Source organism: Aquila chrysaetos, chromosome 6 (genome assembly GCF_900496995.4).
Source record: "Aquila chrysaetos chrysaetos chromosome 6, bAquChr1.4, whole genome shotgun sequence".
In the NCBI taxonomy this organism is placed as follows: domain Eukaryota; kingdom Metazoa; phylum Chordata; class Aves; order Accipitriformes; family Accipitridae; genus Aquila; species Aquila chrysaetos.
Genome location: NC_044009.1, coordinates 36,171,048 through 36,185,509, shown reverse-complemented (window position 1 = coordinate 36,185,509; position 14,462 = coordinate 36,171,048). Strand labels below are relative to the sequence as shown.

Below are 14,462 nucleotides of genomic sequence, written 5' to 3'. Positions count from 1 at the left end.
TCTTGGCCTCGGCGCTGCCCGCGCAGCCCGGCCGGCGCCTGCGCGCATGCGCGCAGCCTTCTCCTCCTTTGCCTCGCCCCTGTCCCAGCCTCCGTCGCGGCGGGCGGGGTGAGGGGTCGGGGCAGACCTGACTCTATGGCGGCGGCTTTCTGAGCCGGGCCCGGCGGCAAGCACCGGCACCGCTCCCACCATGCACAGCTTGGCCACGGCGGCGGTGAGACGCGGCTGCGTGCCCCGGTGGGGTGGGGCGGGGCGGGGCGGGACGGGACGGGACAGGACGGGGCTGGGGAGGGGAGGGGACGGGACCGGACCGGACCCCGTTGCGCAGGCCGCGCGGGGAGCGGGGCCGTGGGGTGCGCGGCCGCTCGTAGCTGTGAGGGGGACGTTTCCCCTCGGCCGCCCGCGGCGGGGGCGGGGAGGGCTTTGGGCCGCGGGGTGTCGCAGCCCGGGTGAGCTCCCTCCCCTCAGCGCCCCGGTGCCCGGCTGGGGCGGCGGGATCCCTCCGGTAGCGGGGAGGCGGGGAGTGAGCGCTTTCTCGCTTCGGCTGCCCCCCCCCCGGGACTCCTCTGAGCCTCCCCGAGGCGGCCGTGTCTTGCTCTGCTGCTCGTGGGGACGGGGTGGCTCGCCCAGGGGCCAGGAGGGCTTCCCTGCTGGGTGCCCTGGCTGCGCTCCTTCAGCCCGGTGTGTACCACCTCGGGTTTTCCCTCCTTCCCTCCTCTTGCCCCCTGCGCTCCCTCCCCCGCGCTGCGCCTGGACTCCTCCTGAATGCCCGGCCACCTCCTCTGTTCTCTGGGGAGCTCTTCTGCTTCTGGTCTCAACTGCAGAGGGAAAAAGGAGATAGCGAAAAGCTCCTCAGGGCAGCATGCAAGCGGGAGGAAAAGCAGAGACTGCCTGTTGCTTCTTCCTTTTTCCCCAACACCTTGCAGTGCTGTCCGTAGTTGGTGCTTGCCCTCCTCCCCTCGGGAAGCTGCCGTGGTGGGATGAGGTGCCTGATGTTCAGGCTGGTGGGAGAGGAGTGGTACCTTGGACCGGTTGGGTTCAAAAACGGAAGCTGAGTTTGAACGATGTGGTTACTGCATCTTATCTCCCATCTGAGCGGGTTTGTGTTTTGGTTTTCACTTCTCCAAATGCACGTTTGTCGTGTGTATAAGACTTCCTAGAGTTGATTGAGTCTCTGGCGTGTATTGGGGTTGGGAGGTGTATTGTAAGACCAACAGTTAGAGCTGTTTTCAAAGGAACTTAGCTCAAGGATCTGCTTGGACTAAGAAGTAAACAAGAGTGAGTAAAATACTTAAGAGCATAAGTTGAGAGGAGTTTTTAAGTCTTCCTGTTTTAAGTGCTCGTGACTTTAAATTGTTTCCTGGAGGGCTGGCAAATACTTCTGATTTAAAGTGACGCTTTCTGGAGCATAGAATGGTGTGCAAGATTATAGTGAACTCTCTTAATCAGCATTTACATTTTTATAGCAATGTAATTCCTAAGTGCTTGTCAAAAATGCATGAGGGACTGTTGTATCTCCCATTAATCCTCTATCTGTGTTCTAGTCATCGCTTTATAGAAGGATTTTTTTAAAAAGACAATTTTAACAAAATAATCTGTTTCAGGAATAGAAATCAACTTTATTTGGGGACTCATTTGAATGTATATTTAATTTATACATAATTCACACCACCTGGTAGTTCTGTATTGAAATGTTTCTTACCACAGTCGGTTAGTATGCTTCGACTAAAGGTGACAGGGAAGGATGTTTGGTGCTAGAAATGTGCTTGGGAGCTGTGGTAAATAACGTTACCTCTTAGTAGGGTCATGAATTGGCTCAGGAATCCCTTTGGGTGCTGTGAACACTGTTGTGATAAAGTTGTGGTAAGCCAGAGCACTGGTCTTTATACAGTGATGCTGGTGGCAGCAGAGCTGACACTTTGATTTCAGACCTGAAGACAGCATAACATGCTAGAGGCTCGAGAACAGGCTAAAAACAATAAATGTAGCTGTAACTAGCAGTAAGCACTGAAAGCCCAACTCAAACCAGCTAATTCACTGCTATTGAAGTTCAAAGTTCATTTTGGTATTTTTGAGTTAGTGATCTATCAAAATAGTTTAAAAAGCACATGTATCCGATTAGTCAATGTTCTGCTTTGGTTTGCCAGTATTTTTACCAGTGTGCCTAGCAGCAACTGCTCAGGAAGAGAAAGCCAATTGCCTAAATCCAGTTCGTTATGTGATTGTTGGAAACGTAATCAGGCATGGATGTTTGAGGTAATGTTGTTTCTCTCGAGGAAGGTGTTACAAGATCTTTCGTGATGCAGAGGTGGCTAGTTTGTGCTGTGTTGAGGTACTGTTGGTAACTTTTGCTTTCCCTGTGTGGAAGAGAAAGTCTGCCTGGCAGGGTTCTGTCTCGGAGCTTGCAGGATTTGTATGTAGGCCTCAGGGTTCCCCAGAATTTTACGTTTTAGAGGGAGAAGGGGGAACAACAATAAAGTAGGAAATAAGGAAGAAAATGTGTCTCTTTCAATTTAAACTAAAATGAGAGGAGCAACTGTAGAGCCTGTGAAAAGCAGTTGGTTCTGGCTAAGACAGATATTGGACATCATAAACTTAATTGTGTGGAAAATCTACTTAGTATTCTCTAGGGATCACAAGCACATGATTGTGCTTTTAAAGGGTCGATGTATTTAAGCTTTCAGGAACTGAAACTTCCAGTGAGTCTAGAAAAATAGATGGAAGCTTTAGATAACGCAATTATAACAACATTATTGCTACACTGCTTGTCACTCTACCATCCCAAATAAAAACAAATGATCTTTGCTCATTCTCCCTCTCTTTCTGAGCTCCACTGTAGGAGTTGCCATTGGAATTGCACTCCCAAGTGTAAGAGGACAACAAATTTGTCAGGATTACTCATTTAGTGTGAGGTTCTGGGAAAAAAAAAAAAAATTAAAAATTGAGTAGACAAGAGAGAAGAGAGGATAGGAGGAAAGATGAACAGCTAAAAAGGTATTTGAGCCCTAGAGTACAGGGACTGATAACAGCACATTGGCTTATATATAGACATTTGAGTTAAATAATAATGATGGAAGTGGCTGGGGGAGAGAGAAATCTCACAGCTGAGGAAGAATCTCTTTGGACGTGATCTCTTTGGATCTAATACGTGGATGAATGGAGGAGGGACACCTTTGCAGCAATAGAGGCAGAAAGCTCTGGACAGGTCTGCCAAAGGTTAAGAAGTCTCCTTTCATCCCTCCTGCAGTTCTGGGAGCCTGCCTCTGGCACAGGGTTTCAGGTTTGGTTCCAGCCACTTTCAGTTCCTGAACAGGAGTTGTATTCTCCTCAGTGCCTCAGCAATGAGCTGCTTGGTAGTAGCGTTGTTGTCAGTGTGGTACAGGCAGTGCTCACATCTGTCGTGGTAAGCACATGAAGAGTTTCAGTCTGGGTTTTTTTTTTTAAAGAAAAAAAAAAAGAAGAAATACAGTCCGTTCTCTGTTCCCAGCCATGGTTGCTGTACACGTGGAGATGCTGAGTGGTTGCATGCAGGCTAGCTCAGGAGCAGCAGCATACGAATAGGGCTGTGCTTTGCTTGAATAGTAAACACTACAGCAGAATGTTTTGAGTATGTTCTAAACTGGGTTTTGGAAGTGTTCACACAGGAGGTTTTAATGCTGCTGATTGTCTTCCTCAAAATTTTGTATCTGAATCGCCAAACTGTCTACTTAGGAAGCCTACTGAGCATTTGTTTGCACCTTGAGTGCTTGTTGTGCCAGCAGAGGCATGAGACAAACTTTCATTGAAAGGCTTGCGACTTTCCCTCTCCACAGAAACTATGCTACAATTCCACAGTCCTTGTTTCTCTTCCTTTCCTTCCCAGCCCTCCCTCATTTTTTTTGGCTTGAAAGCTTGTTGGCCTTGACGCTGTTCTTTCCCTGATGTTCCAAGAAAGGCAGAATAGAAATCCTGCATTTCTCCCGAGTAGTAGAAAATGTACCTTGACTATGAATATAGATGTACCCTTCTCTGGGTTTATTTTGAACAGGAATTTTTGCACAAAATCAGTCTTGAAAAATTCCCTTTTAGCTCCATGCATGTAAACAAGATACATGGGGTGAATATGAGATGTCTCTACCAGCAGATGTTACTGGCTGTGGACGGTGTCTGATGTTGGAGTAGTAAGACTTTTTCCAGTATTTGTATGAATATTTTTCTCAGGTACGTTGGGTGAATCCTATTGGCAGGTTCCAATGTCTTGGATGGTTTTGGAGAGAAAAAGGTAGCATCTGCCTTACTTTGAATTTGTGGAAGCTTGCACTTGAAGCATGAAATGAACATGTGCTAAATGCAGGTGGAGCAAATGATAGCTGGCTAAAGTGTGTGTGACCTTCCTGGGAGCTCTGCTGGCATAGACAGGCAGCAGCATGGCTCTCTTATGTTGCTGAATGAAGTCACAAGGTACTACTTGACAAGTGGATTAAGAGAGATTGTCCTGATGAGTCAAGCCAGAAAGTAAAAACTTTACGTTTCAAACAGGGGAAATAATAAGACTAATCTAAGGAAGGGATCCATATCCAGAGCATCTTAATGCAGCTTTAGTTCCTTCCTCCCCCAGTCAGGAGTTTCTTGAGCACTTTTTTGTTTATCTGCCAGGTTGTGGGAAGAGTTTTTGTGACACCTGGATAAAATGTTTGGACTGAAGTTTTCTTGTCTCCCTCCCAGCCTGTGCCAACAGCGCTGGCTCAGGTTGACCGCGAAAAGATCTACCAGTGGATCAATGAGCTGTCCAGCCCTGAGACACGGGAGAATGCGCTGCTGGAGCTGAGCAAGAAGCGTGAGTCTGTGCCTGACCTTGCCCCGATGCTGTGGCACTCGTTTGGCACGATTGCAGCACTCCTTCAGGTGGGTAGGACTGGCAGCATCTTTATTCTGTGGTGCAGCACCAGCACATTGCAGCGGTTGTGTGTCCATGGGGCAGATCTGGGGAGGCATTGGCGGAGTCCCTTATTGCCATTGTATGATGTATGTTGGGTCACATGGTGAGGGGAGCAGATGTGGCAAGCCCATTTGCCATTAATCATCACTAGCAAGGCGATGTGTGCAGAGACTGTAAGATTTCTAATTAGATAACATACGAAGTTGGAAGGGGAACAAGCTATCTCTTGGCTGTATGAGCTCCCTGTGGATCACGTTCTGTTTATTTTCATACAGTGTCAGAGCAGAGCCACAACAGTCTTTACCCCTAAGATCTCTGGTTTGATTTGTTCTACATGAGCTTGAGCACATCCTGGTCAGAAGGTTGCCCTTGCAGGGAGCCCACTGGAAAGGCAGCATGGGAATGCTGCTTGCTGCTCTAGTGAATGTACCTGCATTTCATGTGAAATGAAGCAGCTCAGCTTATCTCTGGGCAAACTACTCTACAGCTGATGACTGGCTATCTCTCGCTGCCGAATCTAGTAATTTCTTTCGAAGAAGGAAAGAAAAGAGTGCAGGATTAGCAATGTCAAACTGTTCTCAGAGTGGCCCTGAAACAAGTGAAGAAAATTAGAAGGGAGCTATAGTTGGAAGTAGGCAGATTTCTGAATCAGATTTCTCTCCCTCAGCTGCTTCACCTGCATTGAATTAGAAGAGTACCAGCAGCTACAGTTTGAATAGAGTGGGTGTGCTCTGCCTCTAGGCACGGGAACAACACTCCTCTTCTATCTGGAAGTTCAAAACAAAGCGGTCCCTACACTAGTAAAGAGCCAGGAAATCAAATTAACCCTTTTTTACTGAAATGTAAGGTTTGAATGCATTCCTGTGACTCCTTGTGAAATTGACTCTGACCCAGCTCTGCCCTTGCCTGGTCAGCATGGTGGCTGCCAGGTAACTTCCAAGTGGTGCTTGGTGAAAGCAGACTGTCATCGCCTGTCACCATACTTACTTGTTCGGCAAGTGCTTTGGTGCAGCTTTCTGATGTTTTTCTCTTTTAACTTTTCTTCATCTGTTAATTTTTAGGAAATTGTAAATATTTATCCATCAATCAACCCTCCGACTTTGACAGCCCATCAGTCCAACAGAGTCTGCAATGCTTTAGCTCTACTACAGTGTGTTGCATCGCATCCTGAAACGAGGTAAGTGTTTCCAAGTGCACGAGTTTTCTGAGGTGTTGATGTTGACCGCTCAGCCTGTCTGTTTGACTCCAGAAGCACATAACCGCCTTTCTTCTTTTTTACCAAGGCAAGTGGAACAGAGGACAGAGCTGGAAGATAGGCAGCTGCCTGCTGCTTTCACTTGTTTGCACAGATTATCAGGATGACAGCTTTATGGTGATCCTAAATGCATTGCATTCTGTGGATCATCTTGAGATCCCGCAAATTCCGAAAACATTGGGTTGTGGCTCCTGGGAGCTCACCCAGAGATAAGAGAGCCTTTGTGCTGAGTGCTGTGTGCAGGATCCTTGTTTTAATGAGCTTACAGTTATTTAAACTAGCAGCTTACAGGTACTTAGACCAGCTGTCTAAAGGGTGGAATGAGCAGGACTGTCCTTCCCAGAGACCGTGTGTGGCAAGGGAGTAATAGCGGAGCCATGTCTGGAGTCCTCCTGCCTGACTTCAGGTTTTCTCAATCTGTGTCCACCCCATGTCAGCAGGGGAAAAGATGGTGTTGGTTCAGCCAAAATCAGTAGTGAAACTCAGAAGAAAACTACCCAGAGATCCATGATCTCATGCTTCTGTTCCTGCTGAGAAGAAAGTGCTGCATAGCTGAAGTTGTTTTTCAGCTGCTGCAAAGCAGTGTTATACAGCAACCCTCCATGAGATGATATCCAAAGAAATAGGGTAGTTTTACACCACACACCTTTACATTTAAAGTTTGAAAACTGAAAACGGAGGAGGAATGTTGGATGACTGTGCAAGAGAGCTTCTGTCTGCTAGCAGAGCAGTCTCCAGGTTTCTCCCTGCAGTCTGTATTTTTCACCATTTTCAGAAGGCAGCGTGAGGACTCTTGGGGAAAGGTGGCTGTGCACATTTAAACTGTGGTAATGCCTAGAGATCAGCCAGTCTGTATTTCTGTCATGCAGATCCTTTGCACATGCATTGTGGCTGACTGTCCCTGCTCATGGGAGCCTGCAACAGTGAATGTACAAAGCAGAGGGACTGGGTGGCAGTAAGGGGTAACAAAAACAACAGGATGTGCTCTGTTCCTGATCAGCTGGAAGCAGCAATGCAGGTACCTGACAGTTTAGGTGTTAGGTTTTGTGCTGTGTCCAGTGCAGAATTTACTTCATGCCTTTCCATCAGAGAACAAACTGTTACCCTCTTCTGAGGAGCACCAGCAGTGGTGTCTGTCAGGAGGCTCTGCATGGTAACGCTGGATTGTGTGCTCGCTTTTTTTGTCTTGTCTCTCACATTGCGTGTTCTCCCTTTCTTGCAGGTCAGCTTTTCTGGCAGCTCATATCCCTCTCTTCCTGTACCCCTTCTTGCACACAGTTAGCAAGACACGTCCATTTGAGTACCTGCGGCTCACGAGCCTCGGAGTGATTGGTAAGCAGCCAGACTAATGCTGGAGCACTGGTTTCTTATCAAGTTGGATGCAGTTCATGCTGTGCATATAGAGACCTGCACGACCAAAATCACAGGTCTCTTTTTATTGGGATCTTCTGAGTCCTGTAGTGTTAACAGGAGGAGCTGCTCCTTTTCCATCAGTTCTGGAGGCAGGTTCCTCTTAGTGTGTAGGAACTGGGCTTTTCACTAATAAGAAAATACTGAAGTCTGGGTGCATTGCCAAAAATATGTTTCCTGTGAGTACAAGCACCTGCAGGCTTGTTGTGCCTTCACCCTCAGCCCAGCCAGCTAGACACTGGGATGGGTGGGTGCAGACTTGGCTTTCTTTGGGTTTTTGTCATTGATTGACTTGGGTGTATTTGCCCTGTCTTGCCCTTATCTTGGTTTTTTTTTTTTTTTTTAATTCTTTCTGCCCCAAACATTTCTCTCGCAATGCATAAAATGGGTCTTAAAATGCACTTCTTCACAGAGGTTGCTGTGGGTGGTATGATCCTCTTGTGTTTGTATTATCACAGGGGGACAGCCAAGAATGCATCCCCTTTCTGAAAAACAAACAACCCCCAAACCCAGCTTGATTACTTTTATGTTGCCAGAACGATTTCTTCTCCAGCCATGTGCTGCAAGGTATTTAGGCCGACAGTTGCTCTGCCTGCCATTCAGACTTAATGATTCCTGGGGAGGACACAGCATAGGCCCTCTTTGAAAGGTGAGATTTTTTTGAAACAATTTATCATGTATTGATTTTGTTTTTTGTTTTTCCTTCAAGGGGCCTTGGTGAAAACTGATGAGCAAGAAGTGATAAATTTCTTACTGACAACAGAAATTATCCCCCTGTGCTTACGCATTATGGAGTCTGGCAGTGAACTCTCCAAAACGGTACCTACTCTTTTTGTCCTAATTAAGACTTGTCTTATTTGTCCTTATTAAGACTTGTTTATCTCTGACTGACCAGGCAGCCAGTAACCTGCAGAGTTGGCTTGTGTCCTGTTGCAAATGCTGGGGCAACTCTGGATGGAGTTTTTACCTCCTGAAAAAAACAAACAAATCAAACCCACCAAACTAAGCTGGAGTTCCCAAGCCTGGTAGTTTTGCTGGGAAAGATCTTTCTGCTCTCAGCACCTGTTCTGTCCTTTGCAGCCCCGCAGAGTAACTTTCAGGGCTGAGCTGGATCAACTTTCCTTGGCCTGAGAGAACAAATGCTGTAGCTATGCAGTGCAGAGGTTGGGTGGCAGCTCTTGGTGGTGGTTGTGGGAATGCTCACCACACTGGACCAGTTTGTTGTCTCATCTGATCCAGGGGCCTCTTTCCCCCATGAGCTCCGATCTGTGGTCAGACTGGTCCGATGACCCAGGTAAGCTGGCTGCAGGGTTTAGTCTGTGTGTGCTTTTCCGGTGAAGCCTGCTGACATAGCTGGCTGAGGTTCTTCCAGAAAGTCACGTGTCTCATGATGAATCGATAACGCTCAAGATGAAAACCAAAATCATCTTGCTGTCTAGATGGCAGGGCCAAGGGACAGGTCCTTCTCCTGCTTCTTGCTCTGTGACCAGAGTAGTGTGGATGTAATCCTGAGGCGGTCCTGAGTGGCCCAGCAGTAGTTGCTGTCTTATGCAACCTGCATCCAGCCATCTTGTACACACTGCTTTGCGTCCATCTCTTTAGCCAGAGATGCAAAGCATTGTGTAGTGTCCTGCATTTTCTTTTGGCTTTAAACTGTGACTGAGTAAAGGATTTGCTGCCTGCTGAAAGGCCTTTCAGCTCTGGGACTGCCTAGAAAAGAACACAGCACAAAGACTGTCCCTTTTCAGGATAGATAAGTTGTTTATATGCTTTCTTTTCTGCTTTCTCCCCATTCTAGGTTGCTACATTTATTCTTCAGAAAATCCTCCTGGATGACACAGGGTTGGCATATATCTGTCAGACTTATGAGCGGTTTTCCCATGTTGCCATGATACTGGTAAGATTATTTGTTTCCCCTCTTTTAAAAAAAGAAAAAATTATGCTCTAGCAGCTAGCTTTTTCAGCAGCTACTTTACTGGTCTCTGGCTGGAGTACAGTATGAGGAAGGCAAATCGTTCTTGGGCTTATTGCTTTTGACACTGTAGCTCTCTGCTTCCACAGGTTTCCTTTGTATATCTCTGGTTTGCATGTCAAGAGAACACATATTGGTTGTGATACACTAAGTCCCCAAGATAAAATGGGTAAACATGTCCAGAGAAGAAAAAGAGTTTTCAGGGTTGTTGGCTGGATGTGAATTGATTCAATTTTATGTAAGAATGATCCCACTGCTCAGATTATGGATACATTTACCATTTATGTCTCCTGCAACAGGCTGAAAGAGCAGCAGGTTGAGCGAAGGAGTAAGAGCAGGGCAAGCATATATGATACTTGCCCTTATAACAGTCTTGCAGCTGCCAGCTATTTTCAGCTTTGGATTTCTGAGCCCAGTTGTGTGTTTTCTATGCAGTAACCCCCAGTGTTTGTCCTATCCTTCCCTTAAACCCATGGAAACTTTTTTGTGTCCACAGTGTCCTTTACCAGGGAGTTTCATGTGTTTCCTGTTTGCTGCCTGGAAGGCCAACCTCCTTTTTTTTCTCTTTGAACCTGGCTCCTACAACTGCTGCTTATGACTCTAATTCTTGTGTCGGAACACAGAGAGAGTAGACAATTTTTGTCCATTACCTGTCCCCTGTGAAGGAGAAGTTTGGGTACTCACAATTTGTTCATCCCAGGAGTAATAGCCCCAACTTGAGCTTTAATATCTTTAAGCTTGCTGAGGGGAATACATGTCTGCCCTGGAATAGCTGTTGTCCTGCTTTTGTGTTTGGTTGGTTGGTTGCTTGTTTTTTAAAGAGCAGTCTCAGGAGAAGAAAATGCAGCATTAAGTTAAGCGCTTTGCAATGCTGGTTCTCTGCCTAAATGTTGATACTTTCATTGGGAATATTTATTTGTCTGTCTGTTTTCCCAAATATAAAGAAAATGTTACCTCCTAATTCACCCACAAACAGCAAAATCTGAACGATTGTGAGCTGGTGTCCATAATATGCAATGTGACATGATTTTTGCATTCAAGAAAAGGATCTGCTTTGATGAAAGTACGTCTGGCTCGGGGGGCAAAGTGAAGGATGCAATTAGAAACCCTGGGGTAGGGGAGGGAAGGAGACCAAGGAAGAATCCATGGCTGGGAAGGGTATGAACACGGAAGGATGTGGGTGTGTAAAACTGTGTCAGCATGGAAGAAATGCTAGCTGTGGTATAATCCCACCATTGGGTGAAGCACTGACATGATTAATATTCCATAGTGCTACAGAGAAAGATTAAAATGTTCATAGACATTTCTGTTCTCTATTTCAAAAATTGGGATAGTGTACTCTGTCTCATGAGGGTGATGATTTACTTCCTTGTCTGCTGATAACTGCGTAAAATGTTATGCAAGTATTGGATGCTTTTAAAAGAGCAAGTTAGTATTTCTCATCTGGGAGAGGTTTGAGGAGCTCTCTGACCTGTTCTTTGTTTCAGAGAAATACTGGTATCCTGGGGAATTGCTGAGAACAGAAAGCTTGCAAAAGGGCAGATGAGGGGGACCTGCTAATTGCTAACTGCCTGACTATCCAAATATGGGTGAATTTGGCTAATGAGGAAAATGGTTAGCGCTAGCCAATGTAGTTTTACAGGAAAAAAAACCAACTTGTTGGGCAGATCTGATTGACTCCTGAACATAAGGAAGCAGACTGTTAAACTCCTTTAAAGCAGGCATGTGAAGGCATCCACACTGTTTGCTAGGCTGGGTGCATTCAAAGGTGCAACCATGTGCAAAGTCCTACGTAGTGTGAGAAATGGAGGCTGGGCCAGGGAGATCTGCCCTGGTCTTGCTTCCCAGTAATGGCTTAATGAGGGATGTAGGAGAAAGAAAATACAACTCTTGGATGCATGATAAGACCAGATGTGGATCTTACTATATGTGGTGTGGGTGAGCCCAGTGTTTTGGCATGGTTTCCCAGGCTATTGTTAAGGTTTTAAAAGGGCGTTGAGATGAAGGCAGCACAGATGAGAACAGGGAGGGTTGCAGAGCTTGGGAGCACACCTCACGGGGTGACTCAGCCTGAGCTTATCAAAGTGTTTGGGGTACATTTGCCTTCCTCCACCAGGGGGAAACCCCAGGTTCTCTTTAATCTAGCAGAGGGTTGGACCACTAAGCAGTCCCGGGGAGGTAAAAACCAAACAGAGATGAGACAAGCTTTCCCCAAGCTGCTGGGAGAATCCTTTCCAAGTCGTGGCTAGCTGCTTTTAAAGGCATCTTGGCAAGCAGAGTGCTGGGCTCCATGCAGGGTATCTAGATGAAAGGTAATGGGCTGTGATGCATGGGAAGCCAGAGTGAGTGATTTAATGGTCTTTCCCAGTCTCTGCTGATTGTGAAGGTGTTCTTACAAAGACTTTAACTGGTGGCACTGGCCTCTATTGAACAGGGTAAAATGGTCCTGCAGCTCTCCAAGGAGCCGTCAGCACGGCTACTGAAACATGTCGTCCGCTGCTACCTTCGCCTTTCCGATAACCCCAGGTAAACATTTTAGGAGTTTGGGCAGGGGCTTCTCCCACTCCCTTGGAAGTGCAGTTCTTCTCTACAGTGCCTACTTGGGGAGAGTCAAGGTTCCTTGTCTGTCCTTATGTCAGCCTTAGCTCAGTGTGGAAAATAGGTGGGTTTTTTGGTTTGTTTTTTTATTGCTAGTCCAGGAGCTTTTGTGGTACATGGGAGAAACAGTGACTGTTTGGGTCTGGTGCAGATTCAAGCTGTGCAAGCTTACAGCTACCTGAGCTCAAATGTAGCTTGAACTAGGTACAAGGGAGGGACTGAGGTGGAAGGTATGCTATGCTCTCCCTCTCCTGCATCATGTGGGCTGTTGTTAGTAGAAGCCAATAGATGAAATTCAGTTGAGGGAATACAAACTGATTTCATGCTGATCAGCAGGTCTGCCCAAAGCCGCTGGGTATGTATTTGTCATCTTGGCCTCTCCTGGCATCGCACTGCTCTTGACTGACGGGTGTCAGGGCACAGGAGTTGGCTCGGTGAGGTCTAGCGTGAGGGATGGGAGCTGGGCTGGCTGGCCGAGCGCCGTGTGCTGCAGCTTGGTTCTTTCCTTGGGTGGCCCTGCCAGGGAGACCCCCAGGCAAAGGAGCGTTGTGTCCCCAGTGGGGTTTGCTCCCCTCTTGCCCCTGTGAGTTTATTTGTTGGGCCCCGTTTCTTGTCTCTTGATGTAGGGCACGTGAAGCTCTCAGGCAGTGCCTTCCTGACCAACTGAAGGACACCACCTTCGCCCAGGTCCTGAAGGATGACACCACCACAAAGCGCTGGCTGGCTCAGCTTGTCAAGAACCTGCAAGAGGGTCAAGTCACTGACCCACGGGGCATCCCTCTTCCTCCGCAATGACTGCTGGGGGAGGTGGGGGACCGGGGAAGAAACAGCTCAGGTTTACAAAGAACCAGGAACAGGTGACCTCTTCTGCAACAGACTGGGCACACCAGCTGGCCGCCAGCTTGTCGGACCACCCCACCCAGCCAAAGGGCTGCTCTGTAGCAATGCAGCATGCCTCCGGGGATCGCAACACCAGCAAATGCTGATACTACAGCTTAAAAAAAAAAAAAAAAAAAAAAAAAAAATCAATAAAAACAATCTGTAAAGATCCCCATCTCTCCAGGAGACTTGGCTGGCATCTCTCCCCCCACTGCCAGGCAGGGGGTAGTGCAGATGTCCACTCTTCCAGCTAGCTCAGCCTCTGTCCAAGTGGTGTGTGACATGGGGTGTGCATGCCACATCCCTCCGGTTCCTTGTCACTTCTTGTTTACATGTCTGTTTAGATGAGTGAGCTGAATAAAAGCTGATCCAGTTGTTTTATCCCCTCTTAAGACTGCTACTCAGCTGCAGGTAGCCCAGGGACAGCTTTCTTCCCTGCCAGCATTTCCTTGCTCCTGGCTCTGCATCTGGCTGGTGCAGCGAGCTTCTCTCTTCCTTTCCTTTGGCACAGAGGCAGTGGCTGGAGCCGGGCCACTGCGGTGCTTGACCCAGGAGGAGGGGTGGATTACTTCTGATGAACCCGCATGTCATAAGCTTGCTTCCCAGGGCTCTTGGGGGAGGAGAAGACAGCAGGACTGTGGCTCTTGTGCTGTAAATAGTGCACTCCCGCAGCTAACCAGCGGCTGGGGGCTGGTGCGTGCTGGTCTCTCATCTAGCCCAGCTCTTGCCCAGCGGGGCTGGCTTGTCAAATGGAGCTCAGCATTAGGAAACCTGCCTTGTGGTGGTGGGCAGGCCACCGACTGATGATCCCCTGCCACAGGACAGCTGGGAGCGACATCCTGCGGGCTCCAGGTATGTCGGCTTCCATGCCTGCCGCTGCCTGCCAGGCATCTCTCAGTCCTGGCCCCCCTCCCTTTCCCCCCTCCAGCTCATCTCTGCCAGCCGGGTGCATCCATTTCAGCTTTCAAACCAGCCTTGGCATCTGCCTTGGCCCCACTGTAATGAAACTGGACCAGCAGCCGCTTACCTGCCTTCCCTGTGCCGAGGGGTTAGTGTGGCCACTGCAGGCTCTTGGAAGCAGCTGAGGAGCTCCTCTGCTCTGCTGCAGTGGAGCCTGCTCTTGGCTGCAGGCAAGCCTGGGCAGCTACTTGATTTCTCCCCCCTCCTCGAGGAGCCCATTTAGCTGATCATCTGCAGTGTCGTGCCAACAGTGTCTTAAATCCCATCTCGTTTCCCTTCCCTCCTCCCCTCACAGCCTTGCATAACAAGGGCAGAGCATGGCCTCTTCCTTGCCCCCGGGGTTCTGTTTTGTAACTATCACCTTCTTTTCCTTCCCCTCCACCCTGACCTTGACAGGGTGTGAAAATGCTTCTGTTTGGTTTGGGGTATTTTTTTATTTTTTTTTTGTAAGTTCGGATTAATAAATAATA

The 14,462-nt window shown here is 47.8% G+C and overlaps 1 protein-coding gene across 4 annotated transcripts; it reads left to right on the top strand.

Annotated features, from left to right (window-relative positions):
- Positions 1-54: 54 nt before the first annotated feature.
- CNOT9 (CCR4-NOT transcription complex subunit 9) lies at positions 55-14,034 on the top strand. Of its 4 annotated transcripts, none has more exons than XM_030017216.2 (8): positions 55-214; positions 4,705-4,884; positions 5,980-6,095; positions 7,396-7,505; positions 8,293-8,402; positions 9,382-9,480; positions 11,990-12,081; positions 12,774-14,034. In XM_030017216.2, exons 1-8 carry the CDS (start codon positions 191-193, stop codon positions 12,946-12,948), a joined length of 906 nt encoding a protein of 301 aa, XP_029873076.1. In that variant the 5' UTR covers positions 55-190; the 3' UTR covers positions 12,949-14,034. The 4 variants fall into 4 exon arrangements, with proteins under 4 accessions (XP_029873076.1, XP_029873077.1, XP_029873074.1 ...); XM_030017217.2 differs by having other exon boundaries at positions 57-214; positions 12,780-14,034; XM_030017214.2 differs by lacking the exon at positions 55-214 and adding an exon at positions 336-1,099.
- The last annotated feature ends 428 nt before the right edge of the window (positions 14,035-14,462 follow it).

Excerpts from the sequence above, each read along its gene's own strand:
- CNOT9 (XM_030017214.2), top strand. The coding sequence starts at position 863 with ATGCAAGCGGGAGGAAAAGCAGAGACTGCCTGTTGCTTCTTCCTTTTT. Across the intron at positions 8,403-9,381 it reads GCAGTGAACTCTCCAAAACG|GTTGCTACATTTATTCTTCA; the intron begins GTACCTACTCTT and ends TCCCCATTCTAG. Across the intron at positions 9,481-11,989 it reads CCCATGTTGCCATGATACTG|GGTAAAATGGTCCTGCAGCT; the intron begins GTAAGATTATTT and ends TCTATTGAACAG.